Source organism: Myripristis murdjan, chromosome 1 (assembly GCF_902150065.1).
Source record: "Myripristis murdjan chromosome 1, fMyrMur1.1, whole genome shotgun sequence".
Classification (NCBI taxonomy): domain Eukaryota; kingdom Metazoa; phylum Chordata; class Actinopteri; order Holocentriformes; family Holocentridae; genus Myripristis; species Myripristis murdjan.
This window is the reverse complement of record NC_043980.1, coordinates 12,447,769-12,468,415: the sequence shown is the minus strand read 5'-3', so window position 1 is coordinate 12,468,415 and position 20,647 is coordinate 12,447,769. Positions and strand designations below refer to the sequence as shown.

The window sequence follows — 20,647 nt, the reverse complement described above, 5'->3', positions numbered from 1 at the left end:
CATCAACATAATTTCAGTTATATTTCAGTCAACACTGCAACCTTAGAGTAAAAAAAAAATATGTATTTGTTTTCTGTTTTAACATTCAACTGATGTATTTATGCTTTAGATGATTGAGCTGTAGCATTGCAAAGTGTCCTCAGGGACGTTCACGGTACACAGTGTCCATAGACATTGAAGCTGAAGTGGCTGAAGAGACACATTGTGAGAGTTGGCAGGAGGCCAGCTGGTCAGGTTAATCCACAGATGTGCTTGACTGCAAGTGTTGACGTGTTGAAGAGAACAGCTCCTTCCATCTGTGATCTTCCTCATAAGCCAGCAAAACAATTTCTCTAGGGCTCACAGAGCTTCTCGGTGGGAGAACAAATGTTCACACCTCCCAGGCCTTTGTGCTTTTCAAGGACTGTCCTCACCTAGGGAGCTGCAAGCTTCAAATACCACATGCATGGAGTGGCTATTGCAGCAAGAGAATGGAAAATTTAAAGTGTAATTCAGACCAGGAGCCTGTCCCGAATGCACAATTCTGTCATTCAACATTCTCCCCGATTGAACAGGTTATTGTCGATGCATCCAGAATACAAAACCTATTATTCATGTGTTTGCTGGCTAAAAAGACCACACCTGGAGAAGGGAAGCATTGATCATGCTGTTTCCATGCAGCCTCAAAAATATATAGCGGCTTGTGCTTGTATCCATCAACACCCTGAAACTATTTGACTTGTCCCTCACTAGTGTTTCACGTAAGTGGAAGATCTGTCTACTAGGGCTGCAAAACCAAACCGTTCAGTGCACAAAGCTCAGCCCGGTTTGCACATATAAGCCACAGGATTTTAGTTCTACACGGAAACAAAAGTTGTGTGCATGCAGGACTTCCTCTCTCCTTCCCTGGAGAGTTGCTGTCCAGTGAACTGTCAGTATACCAATTACAGTCACGCAGGTGGAACTGGAGAGAGGGAACGGAAGGGAATTCAGAGCTAAGAAGCAAGAATACAGTATGGAAATAGTGTGTGGAGGAGAATATGTAACGTTTGACAATGCACCCAAAAACTGCAATACAAACTGAACCATGGGTTGTTGAACCATTGCAAGCTTACTGACTGCAGGATGCACACAAAGCATGGAGTGAAGAAAGATCAGTGATGAACAGTGGCCCACCTGGTTTGTACAGTGGACAGAGGGCATTTGCCTAATGTCAGAGGAGCTTTTGTTTGACTTCTCTTTGTACTTTGCATCCCAAACAGTTACCATTTTTACCTCAGACTGATATTAGAAGATTATAGTTTTCTAGAAATCCATATCAGCGTAGTTGATTCGTTTTTAAAGATGCATTTGTGTTTTATAGTAAACGCGAGCAGCTACAACATTAACTATGTGCGCTGCTTGTTACAGTTGTGTTTTTGCACTAGATCTTCATCATTTGTTCGGCTTCCTGTGGCTATTCTCTCATTTATTTTTAAGTCACACACAAGGCAGTGTTTCAGCAAGATCCAGTGGTGTGTGAAAAGCCCTTGTGTACTTCAGTGGAGCCAGTCAGGCGTCTGTCAAGATGCTGTATAGGTCAGCAGCATTTCGAAGAGGTGAGTGTGTTTGTTAAACAGGCTACACACACACACATCACAGGTGCAGTCTCAGCCAAATCACTCACAGGCCATTTAGGATGCAGAGCCAATCTTGTTAGATGTGTGAACATCCCACTGCATCCAAGCTCAGCTTTTGCGTGGATTAGGCTTAGTTCAATCAGAAGGAGGGCTAATGAATTAAAAAGTGGAGGCGGCCCAATAATTTCCTACCGTGACTGGATCTTCTTATTTAGCCCTCTGTGCAAACAATGCCTGTGCAATAAGCACCATCTGATGCATCACTGGAAAAGGCTCATTACTTTGGAGGAAATAGATGGTGAACTTGATCTTGTCACAACCAGGCTGACCATAACAAAAGTAAAAGCAGTCACTTTAACAAGGGAGACCAGAAGATAATGAACTCTGTGCTTTGACGACAGAGGTGTGTGTGCAGGGCGGACAGGCCCCACGAGCCCCGCAACAGATTTACACAGTGGTTTGTGCGGACAGAAGGTTTGTGGGAACTTCTGCTTGAGGACACAGCAAAATGCTTAGGCCAATGTTTGCTGTAGAGACTGTTATGAGGCCTACAGTAAAACTTCATGCATTATTGTAAATGATTAATGGCATGCTCATGAATTTTAAGCTATTGACCTTTTTTAGCACTTTATCTTGCTTCAATTATTCCCATAGCCTTTGCCATCATAGGTCACCGTTTGAATAGAGGATGAGATGATTAATGTGTGCAGAAGACTGTTCACCTCCAAGTGTCCCCAACCCTCTGCCGTACTGCTTCTGTCCAGCCTGTTTCACAAAACTTGATTTAAGTGTCGCCTGCAAATGACATGACTGCATGTCACGCCTCTTAACCACTCCTCTTCACAAGCGCCCATTATACATGTGTATGACTCCTCTCTTCAACCCACCAACTGTCAGTGAAGAGAACACCTATGTATTTTCCCCCTGGACAGCTGTCATAACATCAGCTCTCCATGTTCCTTCAGTTAAGCTTTTATTAAGTCTTTCAAATCCCCATCATCTTTGGTAAACTCTGAAGGCTTTTCTAACAGATGGAACCAAAATGCCATTTTGAATGCAGAGGCTGGCCAAAAATTTTTTTGTAAGAGCAGAGGCACTGCAACAGCCTTCAAGACCTAAAACTACACTGAGTGATCAGCAGAGATGTTTATTCAGGATCTCAGTAACTTTGTGAGGGAATTAAACTCATGTTATTGTGTATTTAATTGGATCATATTTATAAAAGCTCAAAGTAACTCACAGAATTATGCAAGAGGAATGAACTTTGAAAACCTTGTTTTCAGTGTTCAGCCTTTAAAGCTTTCAGATGAACTTTGGGTTTTTATGACAAGTGGGATCCGCCATGCCCACCTTCAGTGTGTGCATAGCAAAAGACGCTGGATGAAAATTTCCCACACACTTTCTGCTTTCTAACTTCATCTCCCCAAGGTCTCAGCCCTCTATCTGAGGGGATAGTCAGCGTCAGTGTTTTGAGACTGTTATAGGTATAGCTGAAAAGACTTGAGTTGCTTTTGTACCTGGCAGTCAGTTCAAAGATAATCGAGGTAACCTAGAACAAATTTGCTTTTTTTCCCTATTGGACCTTGGTTATATAAATGTCTGTAGACTACATACAGTAGTGCAGTCATAGGTAGGGAAAATAAGCCTTGGCCATAATCTTACAGCAGCAAAAATCAGCAGTGACAGAATTCATAAATTACATTTTGATGATGTTACAGTGTTTAATCACTGTTTATGAATAATATAATCAAAATAAATAAATAAATAAATAAGGGCTCAATTCAGTTGATTCGTTAATAAGTATGAGGTAGAAAATGTTTGCACTTCTCCATAACTTCTCACTAGGCAATGTATCCTCCAAAAGAACAACAAAAAACACCCATCTCAACAAGCCTTATTAAGAGTTTTTCCACTCTTCTTTAGGAAAATAAGATTTTTGGTTTTGTTATTTGATAAAATGACCTGTTAAGATATATATTCTTTGCATAAAGAATATACACAAAACTGCCTCCCGCCAAGTGTCAGTGCAGCAGCTCTTAGCCTGCACTAAGGTGAGTTTTGGTGTTATCTGTTTGTTGACACCAGACTACTGGAAATACAGGAAGTTGAAATTTAGCTGGACCATACAATAGAGTCAATGTCATATGTTTACATGTACACATGAAACCAGATTAGTGATTGTAACCAGGTTAAGGCAGGAAGTCAGATAACGTTTTTACAAACTTGTAAAATAATATATATGAACCAAAGTTTTGACCAAAAGATTCACCATATGAACGTGACATGAAATTGGCCGTGACAGAAAATTTCCTGTACAGTTGAGGATTGGATACTTCTTTTTCTTTAATACTGGAGTGGGGGAGTTTTGTTACTGTGTCCTGAAATTGTGACCTTGAACTCTTTACCCACTTGTAGTTATAACCAGATTATGGCTGTAGTTGATATTGGCAGTTTATGTTGGCAGCGTGTGGAGAAACACGATAGAAACGTCTGCCGCCACAGATTTTCCCCTGATGGAGTAGATGATCTGACTACATTAATGATTGAATTGAGCGTCTTGTTACATAAATGCATGTATTAATAAGGGAGACTGGTCAGACATTAGGCAGCTCAAGTGCCGCTTGGTTTACATCTCTGTATACCCAGTGTGGATGCATTGCTACCTGCCGTGCGTACACCGATCTCTGGCCTCAGCCAGAGTGGATTCATTCAATTACATGCCCAAGGCTTCAATTCGTGCCATAAGATAGGCTATTTAATAAGATAACATCATTATGGCTTGACTTGCTGCTTTGGAAACAGACCACCTTTTTTGTTTCCCAGTATGCCCCCCCCTTTGCTTATTTCAAGGCGGCAGGCTGGGCAGGGTAAAAGTCTTTAAGCTGGTGGATAGTCGTGAGCTTCACTTTAACTGTCCGCTTGATTAGTTATTGAGCATGCTGCAAGAGGTAATGCCACTAATGCTGTTGTTTCAGCCTTGGTGTACGGTTTCTCTTCTCTTCTCTTCTCTTCTCTTCTCTTCTCTTCTCTTCTCTTCTGCAAACACCATATGCACTAACATGAATGAATGTGCCTGTACGTGTGTGCACATATACTCCTATATGTGTGTGTCGTGCGCGTGTTACCCTGCAGACTGATCCTCACCCTGCCTGCAGCAGCTCAGCCAAGTGTGACTAACCTTCCTTCACAAGCCTATTACAGCCTGTGGAATTGGCTTAAACTCTCCCTACACGCCCCTCTACACACTCAGCGCCCAGGAATTCCCAAGAGCCCATGACTTACAAAGCTCCCCTTAAAGAGCTTAATTTCAGTAATGAGGGGCATGTTTCCTATTTCACTGCTAATGATGGAGGTCAGAATCAGCTGAACACTCTTGAGCATAGCACTACCATGATATCTGAGCTGCATGTGTTGTGAAACATGGCGTATTACGATGCCTTACTGCAACATATAGATTAATTTTGTTCTTCATTTTATTGCAGTGCAGTTCCTTTTCATTATGTTTTGCAGTTTTCATCTTCAGCACTCTTAAATTTACCTTTTATTTTGCAATTTTCAAGAATTTCACCTGATCAGACACGTCATTATGTGGCCTTTAACTTGCTAAATTTGACACATAACTCACACTGTTGGTTTGCCCCATTACGGTACATGTAGTTTCCCAGGTATGTCCCAATAGCAGTGTTCATTCCTACGTGCTGCAATGTTGTAGAATTTCTAAGTTTGTCAATACCGAGAAAAAGGGAAGAACACTTCTTACCATCACCTGAAATGCAAGAGTCTAAATTCTGGTGGCCTTATTATATATTGCTACGTAATAATTGTCAAACTCCACTTTGCTACCAGACATTTTGACAGTTACACAAACTCAGAGCCTGACAGGAGCTGACTGTGAATAGTGCCACTAAGTAGCACCCATGTTATATCTGTTACAGTGTTGTATGTTATATGATACACGAATGAGGTGAAGCGGAAGATGAAAAGTGTTGGTCGTGGCTGTGATCTTCTACCGTTTTGGCTTTATGACTCTTAATGGCTGATGGTGGTGCGGGGTGTAGGGCTGAGACATGAGGAGACTGCAGACGTGCCCAGGCTGCACAGTTTTACTGCTCTATATGGGCTTCAGTTGTGTTGCAAATCTCCCAGCAATCACCACTGCTCCCATCATGGACGTCCACTGGAGAACTGGTGTGTGCAAATAATGTCTGCATAAATAACAGCAAAGCTAGAGAAAGAGAGATAAATATTGTTGTGTTGTGGTTGAAGGTCAATTCGCTCTTACAACTAATGATATGGCATGCTTGTTTCTAAATTCACAAGTCATTTAGCTAAACAACTTATGTTGATGTTGACATAGCTGTTAGCCACTACTAACACTAGTTTCTACATCAGCGAGTGTGTTATGACTCTGTTTATACTTGGTTTTTAATATTTGCTTCAGTTGATCTGAGCACAAACGCACAGCCGAGACACATCACCTTTCACACCTGTCTTTATCACGTGTCTTGAAAGTGTCTTGGCTGACCGCTTGCGTTCGGATCCTGTTACTGCCTACATCACTTCGTTGTCAGGGACGCGCCGGGAAACATTTGCTTAAAATACATGTGATATATGGTTAAATGCATCCCAGATTACCTTGGCAAGTGGTTTGAGTGATCACATCACAATGTGGCTTTGAGGTCGTTTACACTTGTACGGTGTTTAGCGCTTTCTACTTGTCATGGGATTTCCCGAAAAATGTGTAAACCAAGTGTACACAGGGTCAAAGAGTAACTAAACCCATCAGTAGGGTGCCTGGTCATCGCCCACAGAGTACAAAAGGTGCTATCAAAGACCAGGCACCCTGCGCATTTTTATTATTATTATTATTTTATTATTTTTTTTTTTTTAAGTATGCAGAGATATTAATAATAGTAACTTGAACTTGCTTGTCTTGAAGATATTTCACCACTCAGGCAAGAGGCATCATCCGTTCTGATGACTGTTCTCCTTCATGTCTTCCACTTGACTTTGATAAGGCTTTATCAGTTCTGATGAAAAGTTCAGTTGCCCATGACTTAATATTCATGATATCCTATGACCTGGATGACTGAGTATTTCCACAGACATTTAGTCATGCAGAGGTTAGCCAGCTAACAAGCTGACATTATCACAAAATTGAGCAGATGTCTCACTGATGAAACTATCAGTTCCCAGTCAAAAACGGAAAGAAAAGAAAGTGCCTGTTGAATACTGGAGAGACAGCCAGGTTTGTTAAGACACATCAGCTGTTCATATCCACAAACTGAGGACTGCCATCATATGTTCTTGAATTTTAGTGATGCGTCATCCACCTGTTTGTAATAGTACAATAACATTCTTTCCCATATTTTTCTCAATATGTCACAATATTGAAACTCACGAGGGCCAGAATTGCTGCAGAGTGGATTGGTTTACATTAACTTGAGTCATTACTTATTCTTTAGAGAGAGCCAAGCGGTCCCACTGATTGCACTTATTTACATCTCAATGAAAAACATGATGTAAAATTCAAGGTGTATTGATTTTATATGATAATCATAGTTATTCTGTAATTACTGGATGGCACAGAGGGGATTTAGGAACCTAAACAATGTCCGCAGTTACCCAGACTTGTCCGCAATAGCCGTTTTTACTTTAAAGACGGTGACGTTGGAGTTGGCTCGGCCTGAGGAGGAATAAATCAAGCAGCACAATAATGTCTGTATTCATTTTTCATTTTTATAACTCCACCATGGCGTTACTTAGATGATGAATGACCCCGCTGTTATGGACTTGGCCAATGCTTATATCACAGAGATGCACAATATTGTCAGCCTCAATCTTCAGCCCTGTAAGTTATGATGATAGGGAATACAGTCGTAATGCAGAAACGGTGTATGGATGTGATGATGCTGGGATGACATCCTGACTCTTGTTGACCTTTAATTTTGTCATCATAATCTTATCATCACATTGCCATTGCAAACCCATTGCCAGTGCAAATTTGCTAGTTTAAAATGACTATATGTTTGTTGTCCTGAAAAAGTAGGTGGCTGTACCCCGGACTGTAGGTGTTATTCTGTTGTATATGCGTTCCTCCCCTCTCTAGACTGTGCAAGTGCAGGGTAGACACAGTCTGGGTCAAACCTAGGTCAGCCCCCATGTAACCACTTTATCCTTCTCACTCCTATAAGAGCACTTCACACCATCACAGGCAAACTTCTTCTTGGCAGGCTAGGAGCCTTATGTAGGTTAGTTCAAGTTTAACGACTACATGCATATAGATATCCTTCTCTAAATTATGCCATTGCTGCTTAGCCGCTGAGCTGCTGCTTAATTAGTGTGACTCACATCTTTCAGTGGTTTTGAAAATGTAAAGTTGTTAAAGATTTGTAATTCTGTTTGTTAAATATATATCCCTATGAACACCATGATGATCTCTGAGACAAATCAGATGCCATGTGCAATCCTATGTGCACATTTGACATTGTACTAGTTGGTTTTGGGAGCTGGAACACTCATATTCTTTAGATTGTGATTGTTTCAGCATAGCAATGAAAGACATGTTAAGACAAAAGTTGTTACATGAGACAGAGCAAGACTTTAATTTACAATATATAATCCAGGAATTGATTGTTACCTCGGCCAAGGAGGAGAAACCTCCAGCAGGGGATTATATATATGTTATCACTAGGATCCTAGAACTATAATTTTGCAGATGTAACTACATGCAGGAAAGTAGAAAAGCTTTATCCCGGCAGTTTAACACAGACATCGTTTTGTCATCAGACCTTTTTATTAGTCACTGCTTAATGATTGCCCTCAGTTTGGTCTTTCACCACCATAGGTCTGTTGTTTGGGTGCAGTGTTAGATGTGCCCACTCGCAGATATTCAGAAATGACTAAAAGATCCTGATTCGGGTGAAGGTAGGCATTTATGAAGGCCAACAGTGGGCTATGGTGCCTATCAGTGGTTGTCGCTTAAAATTTCAACCCCACAGGCCCCATTGTTCCAGTGAGACACCTTGACAAAAAAAAATCACATCAACACACTTGATAGTTTTTTATTTTCTTTTTTCAATTGTTCCTATGAACCCGTGACCTGGGCATGATTTGGCAGAAATTGGATTGCAGGAGAGGGAGAGCCTGGAACATGTTATCTTTGGAAGAACAAGTGATTTTGCTGTGTGCTCTGCTGGAAGGTATGTTAAGGATTGGATAAGTATTGATTTGAAAACCCTCATTACGTTCTCACTCTCTACATAATTGCTCTTGTCTGGAGAGAAGGAAAATGATAAGGTCACAGGCAGACAAATGTCTCCACTTATCCTCACCAACCTATTGAAGTCACCATGGCATTGCTGGTCTCGTCCTTTTGGAGAGCCTAAGCCGCTGTCAGAGGTAGCACCCCAAATCTCCGAAATTTAATTACTTATGGATTGAGGAAAAACAGACCAATTTTCCAACTGGCAAATGTGCATTTCGGAAACTGTACAGTGGATTTGGGTCATAAAACCCTCTTAGAAAAAGAAGGACTGCAAATCTTTCAATTCTATGAAAAAAATGAGAGAAAAGCATGAAAAAACCTTTTCTTTGAAACATGTGCCTGCACAGCACAGACACACTATGAGTCTGCAAGTTCAAGTTATTTTTTTTTCCTTTTTAAACAAACTAGTCTTAAAAGTCATTGTTGTAATCCAGTAATGTTCTCTGTCATTTTCAGTGTAACAGCCTGCCTTAGTAAGTTCCTTAAAGTATTATATATAGAGTTGTTTTCCCAACAGAAGGCTGAGCTGAATGTTTTTTGGTTAACGGGAATTTAACATCTTTGAAATATAGAGTATACTTTATCTTCTGACAGTAGCACTTTTACAATGAGGCTTCATTTGCCCTCATGCCCCCTAATGGAGATGTTATTTCAAGATGCCGTCAGAGTGTGATGTATGTGGTGAACCTCTAAGTGTTGCCCCGGCCCCAGAACATGACCGCTGGGTCGTCCAATCACAGGCAGCCGAGCTCTAATGAGAACAGTGTGAAAGTGTATCCATGGAGACTGAGCTTCAGCCTTCTTCATTTTCAGCCCTGCCTCCCTTGACCTCCCTCTGTCTCCCTCTCTCTCTCTCTCTCTCTCTCTCTCTCTCACGCACACACACACACACACACACATTCTTAACAAGTGTGCCCATTCCATAAAGCTCGGGTCGACACACTTTTCAATAGTGTCTAGGTAACAGAAAGTAGTTGCCCCAACAATTCAGTCCAGACAGCAGTGTTCTTGGTAGGGACTGATGTGTCTAACAAACTTGGAGTTGACAGGCTATAGAGTTAGGGAGAGAGGAGATAAATAGAAGCACAGCACACTATGCATTTAGGTCCAGAACAATAGAGCAGACTTAAAGTTTGTGAAAGTAACTTTCATACATCTTCTCCCTCCCACTTGAGATTCAGTACCTCCTCCAAGTGCCTCTCACCCTCCTGCACGCTCGTGCAATTGGCTTCAATGCTGAGGCAATGGGGCAATAGGAATTCACACCCTTTTCTCCCTTAATGCTTCAAGAAGAATTGAAAATGGATGTTATGAAATAGTTACAGTAGACCTGAGACAACAGCTCCAACTGGCCTGAGCTCACTGAAAATGCGGTTCATCAGAGTTCACTGCCATGGACTTTGGCTTATTTAACGCAACACCCCAAAACTTTTTAATATGAATAAGTGCACATTTTGGTGTTCTGCATTGGTGATTGATACCATACATTAGTGAATTAATCTGTAGCCAGTGTATGAAAGCTTTGATTTGCGGTACTAAACACCACGTCTTTCTTCTGGTTCACAACAGCTGATTTGTTATAAGTTTTCTGAAACAGAAACAACGGTCTCTTTGGAAGAACTAGTCATAGTTACCATACAAGCAGGGTCAGCCGCCGTGGGCGAACAAACAAAAACAACAGTGCCACCTGCAGCGACTCAACATCATCATCAGAAATCGCTCAGAGGAAGGCAAATGTGCTAAAAAGGAAAGTAGCTACTTTTAAGCTAAAAGTCGAATGAATGTAGGCATTACCCTCCAAAGATGAAAAACACTCCAGGTTGCAGAGCAGCAATGCAGATCTGGTTCTTTTTCTGTTGTATTGCATTGCAGGTTTTGCCACTGTTTACCAGCTGCAGTTTAAATCGAGTATCTTTATTATTGTGTCTGCTGAGAGTGGCAAAACTATGACTTTTTATTGCCAAAAAGTAACACAAAAAACAAGAATCTTGCTGATTTTCACTTTAAAACAACACATACTGCATTCACAGTTACTGTACTTGTAAGCCCACTATATGGGATAATACAGTATTTGTGATATGTGGAGCCAGTCTTTGTGATGGAGATATTTGATGCTAGGAATAATATTTTAGGGTGGACCTGGCTGTCTTAGACTACTGATGGCCATTAGTATGAATTATCGAGCTATTTTAATGAATCACTGGGATTGATGACCTGTCTGGTTTGTGGGTGGGTGGTGGCGTGAGTTATGGTTTATGGTCTGATGTTGGTTATTGAGTGGACTGGAGAGTAGCTCCTGGGGGGAAAAGATCAGTGAGGGTGGAGTTGTTGTGATGTGTGTGTGTCTCTGTGTGTGTGTGTGTGTGTGTGCATACTGGAGGCAGTGTTATTGATTTACCATCATTAAAGTGCATGCAAATACCATCATGTCAGCACATGTCCACCTCAATGGAGCTTTTCGAAGATAGTGGAGGATGTGATGTATGTGCATTGTGAGATCAGCCTGCAGACGTATGATCTTCTGAAAAAGAGTTTTAATCCTTTCCCCTCCACACTCTCAGTGTGCTGCAGCCAACAGTAACAGAACGTGGTTTGCTGGATGTTCAGCATGGCGTCGCTGCTTGCTTGCTCCAAAGAAAGACTCCTGTATATAAATAGATGTTAAAGATAGCCGAGGTGTTCTTGATTGATCTCACCGCAGGCTCCTAAACAGTGTCAAAAGTGGCGACACATCACTCGCACACAACAATAAATCAGATATTTGCAGTGCATTCAGCTGCCAAATTAGCCAGGTCTGCTGTTTATGCTGTGACAGCCATTATGGGAAACTCAGTAAGGTAAATATCACCAAAGTTGTTGGTAACAGCGTGGGGTATCCAAACAGAATAACTGGTATTGATCCAAGCATTGTCCTTGACTAAAGACCTGTGTAGGTAGCTTTATGTTCAATCATATATACGCACACACACACACACACACACACACACACTCAAAATGCTGGTGCATTGCATTTCAGTTGTTAAATGATATGAGAGAATGACTATCCTCTCAGGAAATACTTTGCTTTTTAATCAAACTGATCAAACTTGGAGTGAACGTGAACAGTATGTTTTGCACCAAATTGTACCGTTAAGGAAGCCTCCTTCTCCAAGACATTTCTCCAACCTTCCCTCCATATTGATCCGAGGTTCCATACAGACAGTCAGCGTCAGTCAGGCAGCACAGCATACAGTGTGTGAGTGGAAGAACATAAAGTTGTAGTCACTTAAGTAGTTATATTTAGGGCTACAGATGTTTCTTAAGCTCCTGTCTGCTGGCCAGGTGCCAGGGAGAAAAATATGTACCAAAGTGAGAGACATGGGAGGAAGAGCTGAGGGAAAGGGACAGGGAATATAAAAAGAAGAGACAAACCAAGTTTTAGCCTCACCGGTGAGAGACACCGCTGTGGTAATTATAGAGTTCCATGCAACAAAAAGCTTGACATTTTAGAGAATATGGAGACACTTTTTCACATTTTCAGATTTTTTTTATACATTCTGTCATCTTATGCCACTCACAGGAGTCATGCATAGATTTCTTTCTTCTTCTGTACACAAATCTATCACAATCATGTCCATTGTGAGAAGACAGAATTTATCCCCTTTTTCCTTGAACTTGACTCATTAATTCTGCATATTAAGGTCATTCAAACCTGAATTACATGGTACTCCTCACTGTAACTTAGCTATAATTGAAAAACATGCTTTTAGCTATTATTTCACATATCTATTAGAGTGTTAAACTCCATAGTAGCAGTCTTTTGTTTATAATTTCATGTTTTGCTGGGAGGCAGCTCTAATGAACAGAAGGTGGATATATGTACAGCAAAACAGCAGGGCTTATAACTGATGAATACTAATCATCATGATGATAACAGCAGTGCTGTTACTCACAGGCCTGTTAAACAGGCCTGGATTTAGGTAATTAGGAGCGGTCCTCCCACAAAAGTACTTCTTAAAGGAGCAGTGTGCAGGGTGTAGCAGCATCTAATTGACGAAAAAATTAAGTAGCAGCCTAACAATACATGGAAAAGGGTAAAAATATAAATAAAATCATCCACAGCAACAACTAAAAACAAAAGTAATTAGTAAATCCTTTATCTGTGCTTATAAGTCCTGACATTCACATTTGATTGTATGCACAGAATATTGATTGTTTCCATTTTGATATGTTACTATTATTATTATTACATTCCATTGTTTTGGGGGTGTAGCTTGTTGGTTGGAGTAGAAATCTGTTGGTGGATGCATGTGAGGGAGTCCATAAGAGACACTGCAGACCACTTCACTCTGCTACTGAAAAACCTGTTGCAAAATATAGAAAAATCCATGAGAATGCATCATGATCACATCACTTTTGCAGCACAAACCGCTAATCGAGTCTGCTCAGGGTTACTTTGCGCTAAGTGAAGACATATCAAAACTCTCCACCAGTTCAAACGCTCTCATCTCACACAGCAAGAGAGTCGGCCTTGAAAATATCAAGTCCTGGGAGGAGGAGGAAAAAAGGGAGGGGCACGCTTGTGTACCAAAAGGGAAAGAGTGGGAGAAGCTGCACTTACCAAGACACATCTAATGCCAGCAACTATCAGCCTAGACATACAAAAACATAACAATGAGAGCATGTATCCATTATTTATTATTAGCCGCCTCCCCCATCTCTCCCCTCAGCATTAGCCAGAGACTGAGAGTCGGGTGCAGGCGCCTTCCTCCGCTCGCTGTGTGCTGCAAACTACAGCGCATCCAGTGACCTGGCACTTCAGCCATGAGAATTACACTGCATGCTCTGTGTGTGCATGCAAGTTCAGCGGTAAATGTGTGCTGTTTGTGAGTGGATGCACATGATTGTGGTGATGTGTGATACATTTGTACATACAGTATGAGTGTGAATACGCGTGTGCTGGTGTTTGCACATGCACGCACACTGTGTGTTTGTGTGTGTGTGTGTGTGTGTGTCTGCTTGGTGCAGGTCTGCTTTAGATCCTGTCAATTCAGTGAGGAGGAGGTGGCACTGTTCTGTGCTATAAGAGCAGTCAGCCTGCAGGCAGGACCGGCCATCTGGACACATGATAAGGAGCCTAGCCCAGACATCGGTTCCTTTTTTCTAGTCCTCTCTCACTTTTAGTATCGCTCTCTCTCCTGTCTGTCCACATGTCAAACAAAAACATCAAAATACACTGTATTTTAACCATCTCTCTCTCTCTCCCTCTCTCTCTCTTTCCTCTTCTGTCTCTGTGTATATCTTTATCTCTCCCTCTGAATCTCTTCTGCACTCTCTTTCCACTCTCCTCTTCCATCTCCTCTCTTGCAGTTTGCTGTTTTGTGGTCCACAAGAGGTGCCATGAGTTCGTTACGTTCTCCTGCCCCGGGGCGGACAAGGGGCCTGACACAGACGTAAGTAACCAAACCGCAGCTGTTACCTCTCATATGCTTGCTGCTGAGGTTCTGTCTTTCCTGTCATTACATTTAAATACCCAGCAGCATCCATATGCAGTAGTATCAACAGGGCCTGCCTGTTTCTGAGCACACTGTTGCTCTTCCAAGTGACTCAGCTGCAGCACTGCCATACATCGTCTTAATATAAACTGGAAGAAGGGGCGGAGGAAATATGAGGCTTGCTCCTCTTCTGATGGGAATTACTTTTTCTAAGCACCTAGAGCTGCAGTGCTGTGCAGTTCTGACTCCAGGGGTGTTAGGAGCCCGGGCAACATGGCCTGAGCTTTAGAATAGCAATTTTGTACAATTAGTAGATGGTTCACATAGCTTTAAACTTCTTCTTAAACTGATATTGGAGGCACGATACATCAGTTTTCAACATAGCAGGCTGACTTCAATAACCTAATAGTGAATGAATTCGAAGCATGACATAATCTAATTTTGCCATGTGTTTTAGTGTCTCCACTGAAAAGATCTCTACAGAAGAACTCTAATCTTTCACACGGGTAGGAGCGATCCAAAAAAGCTATTCAGATGTAAAAATCAGACAGTTCATGGTTGAATCACAGCAGCAGCAGGTGGCTAATTGAGTTTATTCTCCTCAGTGCAAATGTCAGTGTGTTCAGTCGAGTCACTGGGCACTTCTTCAAGCACCTTGGGAGGCTTTTACAAAAATGTGATTTACATATTACCCTCGGTGAGTCACCAGCTCTATTGCCTGAACAAGCAGAAACCGTACTGTATATTATTGTATCTCTGTAATAGCAAACAGTTACATTTTCTTTCCAAAATCCACTGATGGTTATCGTATGGAGCCCATGGTATCACTTTCTAAAATCACCCGAGACTGAGTTCAGAGAAAAGCTTGTGATTGGCTGGTGTCCATGTTGTTAGCGCTGACCTGATCTGACCCAGAGACAGATGGGAAATATATGGCTGATGGCCAAGACCCACATACCTGCATCTGCCTTAGCAAGGCTGCGCTCATGGTATTAACATTTGGTTGCTTGCAGCCGTCTGAATTAATAAAGATATGTAGGACTCATACTCACTTGTTGCTGCATAAGAGCAAAAAGAAACACAAGATGCATGTTTTACCATAAATTTGACAGATCACAAATTATACACAAAGGGTCCATTCCAAACTAAGTGCACTGAGAAAAAAATCCTGTCCTCCGGGCTGCTCCTGGGGCTGGAATCTCATTTGTGAAAATCCAGTCGGGATGAAGCAAGCAACGAGTCATGTCAAGGAAGCGTTGCAATCTCCAATCACATCTTGTGCACACACACACACACACACACACGTGCACCATTGCCACACATGCTCGCCTCCCCTCACTGAAAAAACTGTGCCCAGCCTACCTTAGCTACAGTAATTTAGCTTAATTTACCATAACTAGGGCTTGCCAGTTCCTACTTTCTTACTGCATCAGTGGCATCAGAGCCACGCTCAAAAGCATGCCTGTGAGAGGGAGTGACTGAGACGAGAATCTCAGGTGGGCTCTGTTTGAACTCTTTCAGATTTTTTTTTTCCACTTAAAAAGTTGCCTTCACAAGCTATAATCAATCAACTGTCAAGGGAGTTTTGTCAGCAGTCCTGCACTGGTGACAGTTACAAGTTACCGATCATGTCTCTGTCGTCCATTAACGATGGAGTATCCTGGTCTTCCTCAGGCTTGTGTTGGATAACATAATCAGCATATCAGAGAGAGAGAAAAAAATCATGTCAATCATTTAGCTTGCTGTCAGATCAGCCCCTCCGCCTGTTGAAAACTGAAACGAGAGCAAAAGTAATGTTCCAATTACAGTTGCACCTGGGATCCTGCAACAGTGTAGTTTTTGTGTTGCATGAAGTATACCCATTAAAAAAATTCTCCAATGAGCATCAAGAGCAGCACTCACACTTGCAGCCTCTCAAAATGATCTCTTGTGCTAAACTGTTCACTGAGGTCTCACTTTCGCCTCTTCCTTTGCTGCTGGTATCAACTATGTGCCATCAGCTTGCCTGTGTGCTAAGTGTGAAACTGTATTTGCATGCCTGCTTTCCTGCAGGGCACGCACAGGCTGACAGCAGCGCAGCTTGGCCTTTGTAACTGGAGATATGTCAGTGTGTCATTCAAGATCATCAACCCAGACTCTTATAATAGAGCACGCCACGGATGACACAGAAGCCGTAGCAGCAGAAAATAGTTATTCTCGATCGGTACTGGGTTCAGAGTGGTGTAGGAACATCAGGCTTAACGTTAATGGGAGACCTTTGACACATCAGTGTGTCGTCATTGACCCCCATTAGTCAGCGCTGTGTCACAAAGAATGCAGGAAATGTGCCCTGGTGAATTAATCTACTGTTAATCTATTCATTCATTCGTGCAGTATGAGAGTTGGAGTGCAGTTTGGGTCCTATGATGAGATGTGAAACCTGCTTGAGATATAGCATGCAAGAAAAATAAAAATCCTTTTGCATTGAAACATTTAAAGCATGTCCTTTTTGCCTGTCAAGGTTCTTCCCTGCATGGTGCTATTTCTGTCTCCGTACTTAAATGTCCCACTCTTCCTTGTATTTCTGCTGTGTACAAGCAGACCTCATTTCAGTCTCATTGTACACACATTGAGACAAGAAGATGAAGCATTACAAATCCTGATCTAACTAATAAACAGTGCCTAATAAAAGCTAATGAGTATATACTGTAGATAGATGGATAGATAGATTTACTTTATTGATCCCAAACTGGGAAATTGTTATGTTACAGCAGCATCAGTAGAAACATAAAAAAACACACTGTACAATATACAGCAGATAGATTAAATAGAATAAATGCAAAATATATACAATAAAGACTATATACAGTAAAAATATAAACATCTAACAATATGAAAATATACAGATTGTGCAATAGTTAAGACAGAATGAAACTATAAATGTATGTACAACTGTGATTAAACTTTAAATGTATGTTCAACTGTGTATATAGGAATCCCTCACTTCAGGCACCAAAGTGTTAAAGTGGCCCTCTGCAGGCAGGCGTCCTGCATGATTTTATGAGCCTACAATCGTAAACTGCAATGTTCATCTCAAACCAGATCCTGTCCTTTTAAAATATGCAACAGTTTTACATCTCTTGCCAAATCAAGAGTTGATGTCGCTGAAATAGTCTTTTTAATATACATGTTTGTGCTGCTAGCAATACTGTTGCTACGGGCAACCACACATATTACATGGCTTACTGCCTCCCGGGCGTGCAATCCAGGAAGGCAATAACTCCCATGGCCAGCAGATATCCTGCAGAACTGTAATATCTGGCCTACCTGCATTTTATGACTCATATCTGTGTTTTATAACTCCCCTACTGGAAGAAAGAAAAGTGTGCACCTCTGAATAAATCTGGCAACTTGGTATACATCTGCACCCTACACAGCCTGGGGTTTAGACCTGGTGTCCATCTGGTCACAGACTTCCTACTCTAACCATTATGTTACTGCTCTCTATGGGTGCATTTACATGCACACTAATAATTTAGGAGGCGCCTGCAGTTAGCCTTGATTTAATTGGACATGTTTACTATGAACACAGCCCTCTTTTTATAACAACAGGCATTGGGAGTTGTTCCAGAGGGAGGATAGAGGCTACACATACCATATACATTACTCATAAGTGAGAATTATCCTGTACATCTGTAGTCTTGTGTTTGCACTTCCATGGAACAGAACCAGCGGTGCAGCTGCATGGCGGATGTAGTTCAAGGGGTTTTTTTTTGTTGAGGAAGGGGAGAACACTTTTAATTCATCTGGGCCGGGTTGCTCCAGAAGTTTTTACTTTCTTACCTGAAATTGGATAATATAAAGTTAAAACATAAACACTAGTAGCTGCTAGTTAGTGTGTAACTAACTCAGTTTGTAACTTTGTAGCTAACAAGCAACTAAATTTTGTTGCACCGTGTCTTCTTCAGACAAGACTGCAACTGTCTCCATAAAGTAATGTGTAATCACAAAATATTACATCTGCGTAGGTTCATCTAATAAGTATCCTTCAAATTTTTAAAAACGAACCAATACTGAACAGGTATCTGTGTAAAGTTTGAAGACTTTACACTGTCACTGTAATACTTTTGTCTGTTCGGTTGGTATAGGGCAAGTCAAACCCAGTGTACTACTCTACACACTGGATTTGTGAATATGTATATGGTCACTTATTAAATTTTGCATAGAGCCAGCAACAGAATAACAAAATGGGACACCAAGTTCACCATTACCATCCATTTTCTGCTGCAGCCTGAGGTCATTATGCCTCCTCCCAGATGGGCATAAATGTAGAATAAGCTCATTGATAACATCAAGTCAATGCCATTGCAAGCACTATTCCTGTTCAAGAGCTCACTCAAATATGTATTAATACACAGGGTTGTAGTGCAACACTGATATTTTGTTTTGTGTAAGCTGTAACTTTTTAGCCACTGATAGTACAACTGGGTTAAGCTCTGACATTAGCACTGCTGGCGCAACTTGCCCTTGGTCTCTGTGAGTATGTTTACAGGCATACTAATAATTTCATCTTAACCCGATTAAGGCAAAACTCAGACTCTTGAAATTGTTATGTAAATGCCTTAATGTGATTATCTGTATCGGGGGGAAAGATCATGATCAAAGTAAGCAGAGCCTTGCGAACACATGTAGCTTTGTGCTCCATCTTTCCATTTGTTGGGGGATTTGAATTCCTCAGTCAGATTTTTTTTTTTTTTTTTTTGGCTTTTTCAAATAGTACATGTCAAAGGTCACCAGATGCAGTAACCAGGATACCAGATGATTTATGTAGCAAACAACATAGAACAGTGGACTGGAAAAGCAAGGAGACACTGCTGGGAAATGTAATTCTTACAGTGGTTCTTTGGGGCATTTAATCTGATTATTAAATAAATCCATGTAAAAATGGGTTGTCAGTGAAATCCTATTACTTGAAACCATGTAACCGTAGCAATCAAAATATTGTCCTAAAGGAATAGTTCACCCAAAAATGACAATGATTTATGATAGATGATGTTAGCTTTGTCTCCAGATCACTTGGATTATGGAGTTTGTACTAACTTCATGATAATTTTTTGCCCTTTTTGGAGCTCTAAAGATGATCCTCATTTGTACCAGTTGTTTTAAAGAAGGCTGATGCACATAGCTGCACTAGTAAACTCGCTTTGTGTTAAATAGAAACAAAAACTTAAGCAGTGTTAGCTGACATGAGCAAGCGTAGATAATGATTTAAGTTTCCCTTCGTGGGTAAACTATTTATTTAAGCTGATTATTCCCTGTAATTGATGTGTTGGAGTGCATGTAGAACACAATATCTTAGTATCAATTAGCCTGATTAGAGCAATTATTGTAACAAAATGTTTCCATTTGACTGCCGGGTGTTACGTTGCCAGCAGTGTAAGTGAGTTCAGTGCTTTACAGAACAAGCACCATCAATAATGCAAGGGCTTCCCGTTTCACTACAGGGGCTCTGGAGATGAAACTGAGAGGTTTGATGTGCGTATATCTGTGTGTGTGTGTGTGTGTGTGTGTGTGTGTGTGTGTGTGTGTGTGAGAGCGTGTGTTTTTGTGTGTGCTTGCATGCCTGAGTAGGTGTGGGCCTGCTGCATCATTGATGTCCACTTAACCAGTGCAACACATATGGCCTGGGGCAATCTGCAGCTCTTTTTGCGCTGATTTCCTCCTGCTTACAGACACACACACACACACACACACACACACACACACACACACACACACACACACACTCACCCTCACCCCTTAGGGGCTGCACGGTGCACAGATAGCTGAGTAAGGTAACAGAGTTAAGCAGCAGCACAATTCCCTGTCTGTCTCATCTGCTGGAAACAGACAGAACAGCCCTGAGGGTGACATGACATGGCTGACTGGGCTCAACTCAGACACGTGCAAAATATCCCACCACCATTTTTAAAAGCGATATGTAAGATCATTTCCATAATGTAGCGCAATAAAAATCTATCATCTGTAGGCGCTGAAACCTGCTCAACCAACTCAACAGTCCCATCATTAGACTGTGAAGTTAATAATCAAAACATATATCAGTGCTTCGCTATTACCACTCTGTGATTCTCGTCGCACTGGATGGTATGAAAACCCATGAGGAGATCGCTCATTTTAAAGATATGCAGTCATTAGGTTTAAGCAGGGCTACAGCTAATGCCAGTGAAATGTAATTTGTAACCAGTTCATTAATGTGTAATGTCTTAGACGAGAGTGATCTAATATTTAAAAGGACAAATCGCGTAGGAGGCTATAGATAGCTGAGGGGG

General features: G+C 41.4%; 1 protein-coding gene across 1 annotated transcript in view; it reads left to right on the top strand.

Moving 5' to 3' along the window:
• The window catches only part of prkcaa (protein kinase C, alpha, a), a 213,788-nt gene that overhangs the window by 62,938 nt on the left and 130,203 nt on the right, over window positions 1-20,647 (top strand). The window contains exon 3 of the mRNA XM_030061000.1: window positions 14,215-14,297. Coding sequence (XP_029916860.1) covers window positions 14,215-14,297 — 83 coding nt within the window. The remainder of the gene's footprint in view (window positions 1-14,214; window positions 14,298-20,647) is intronic.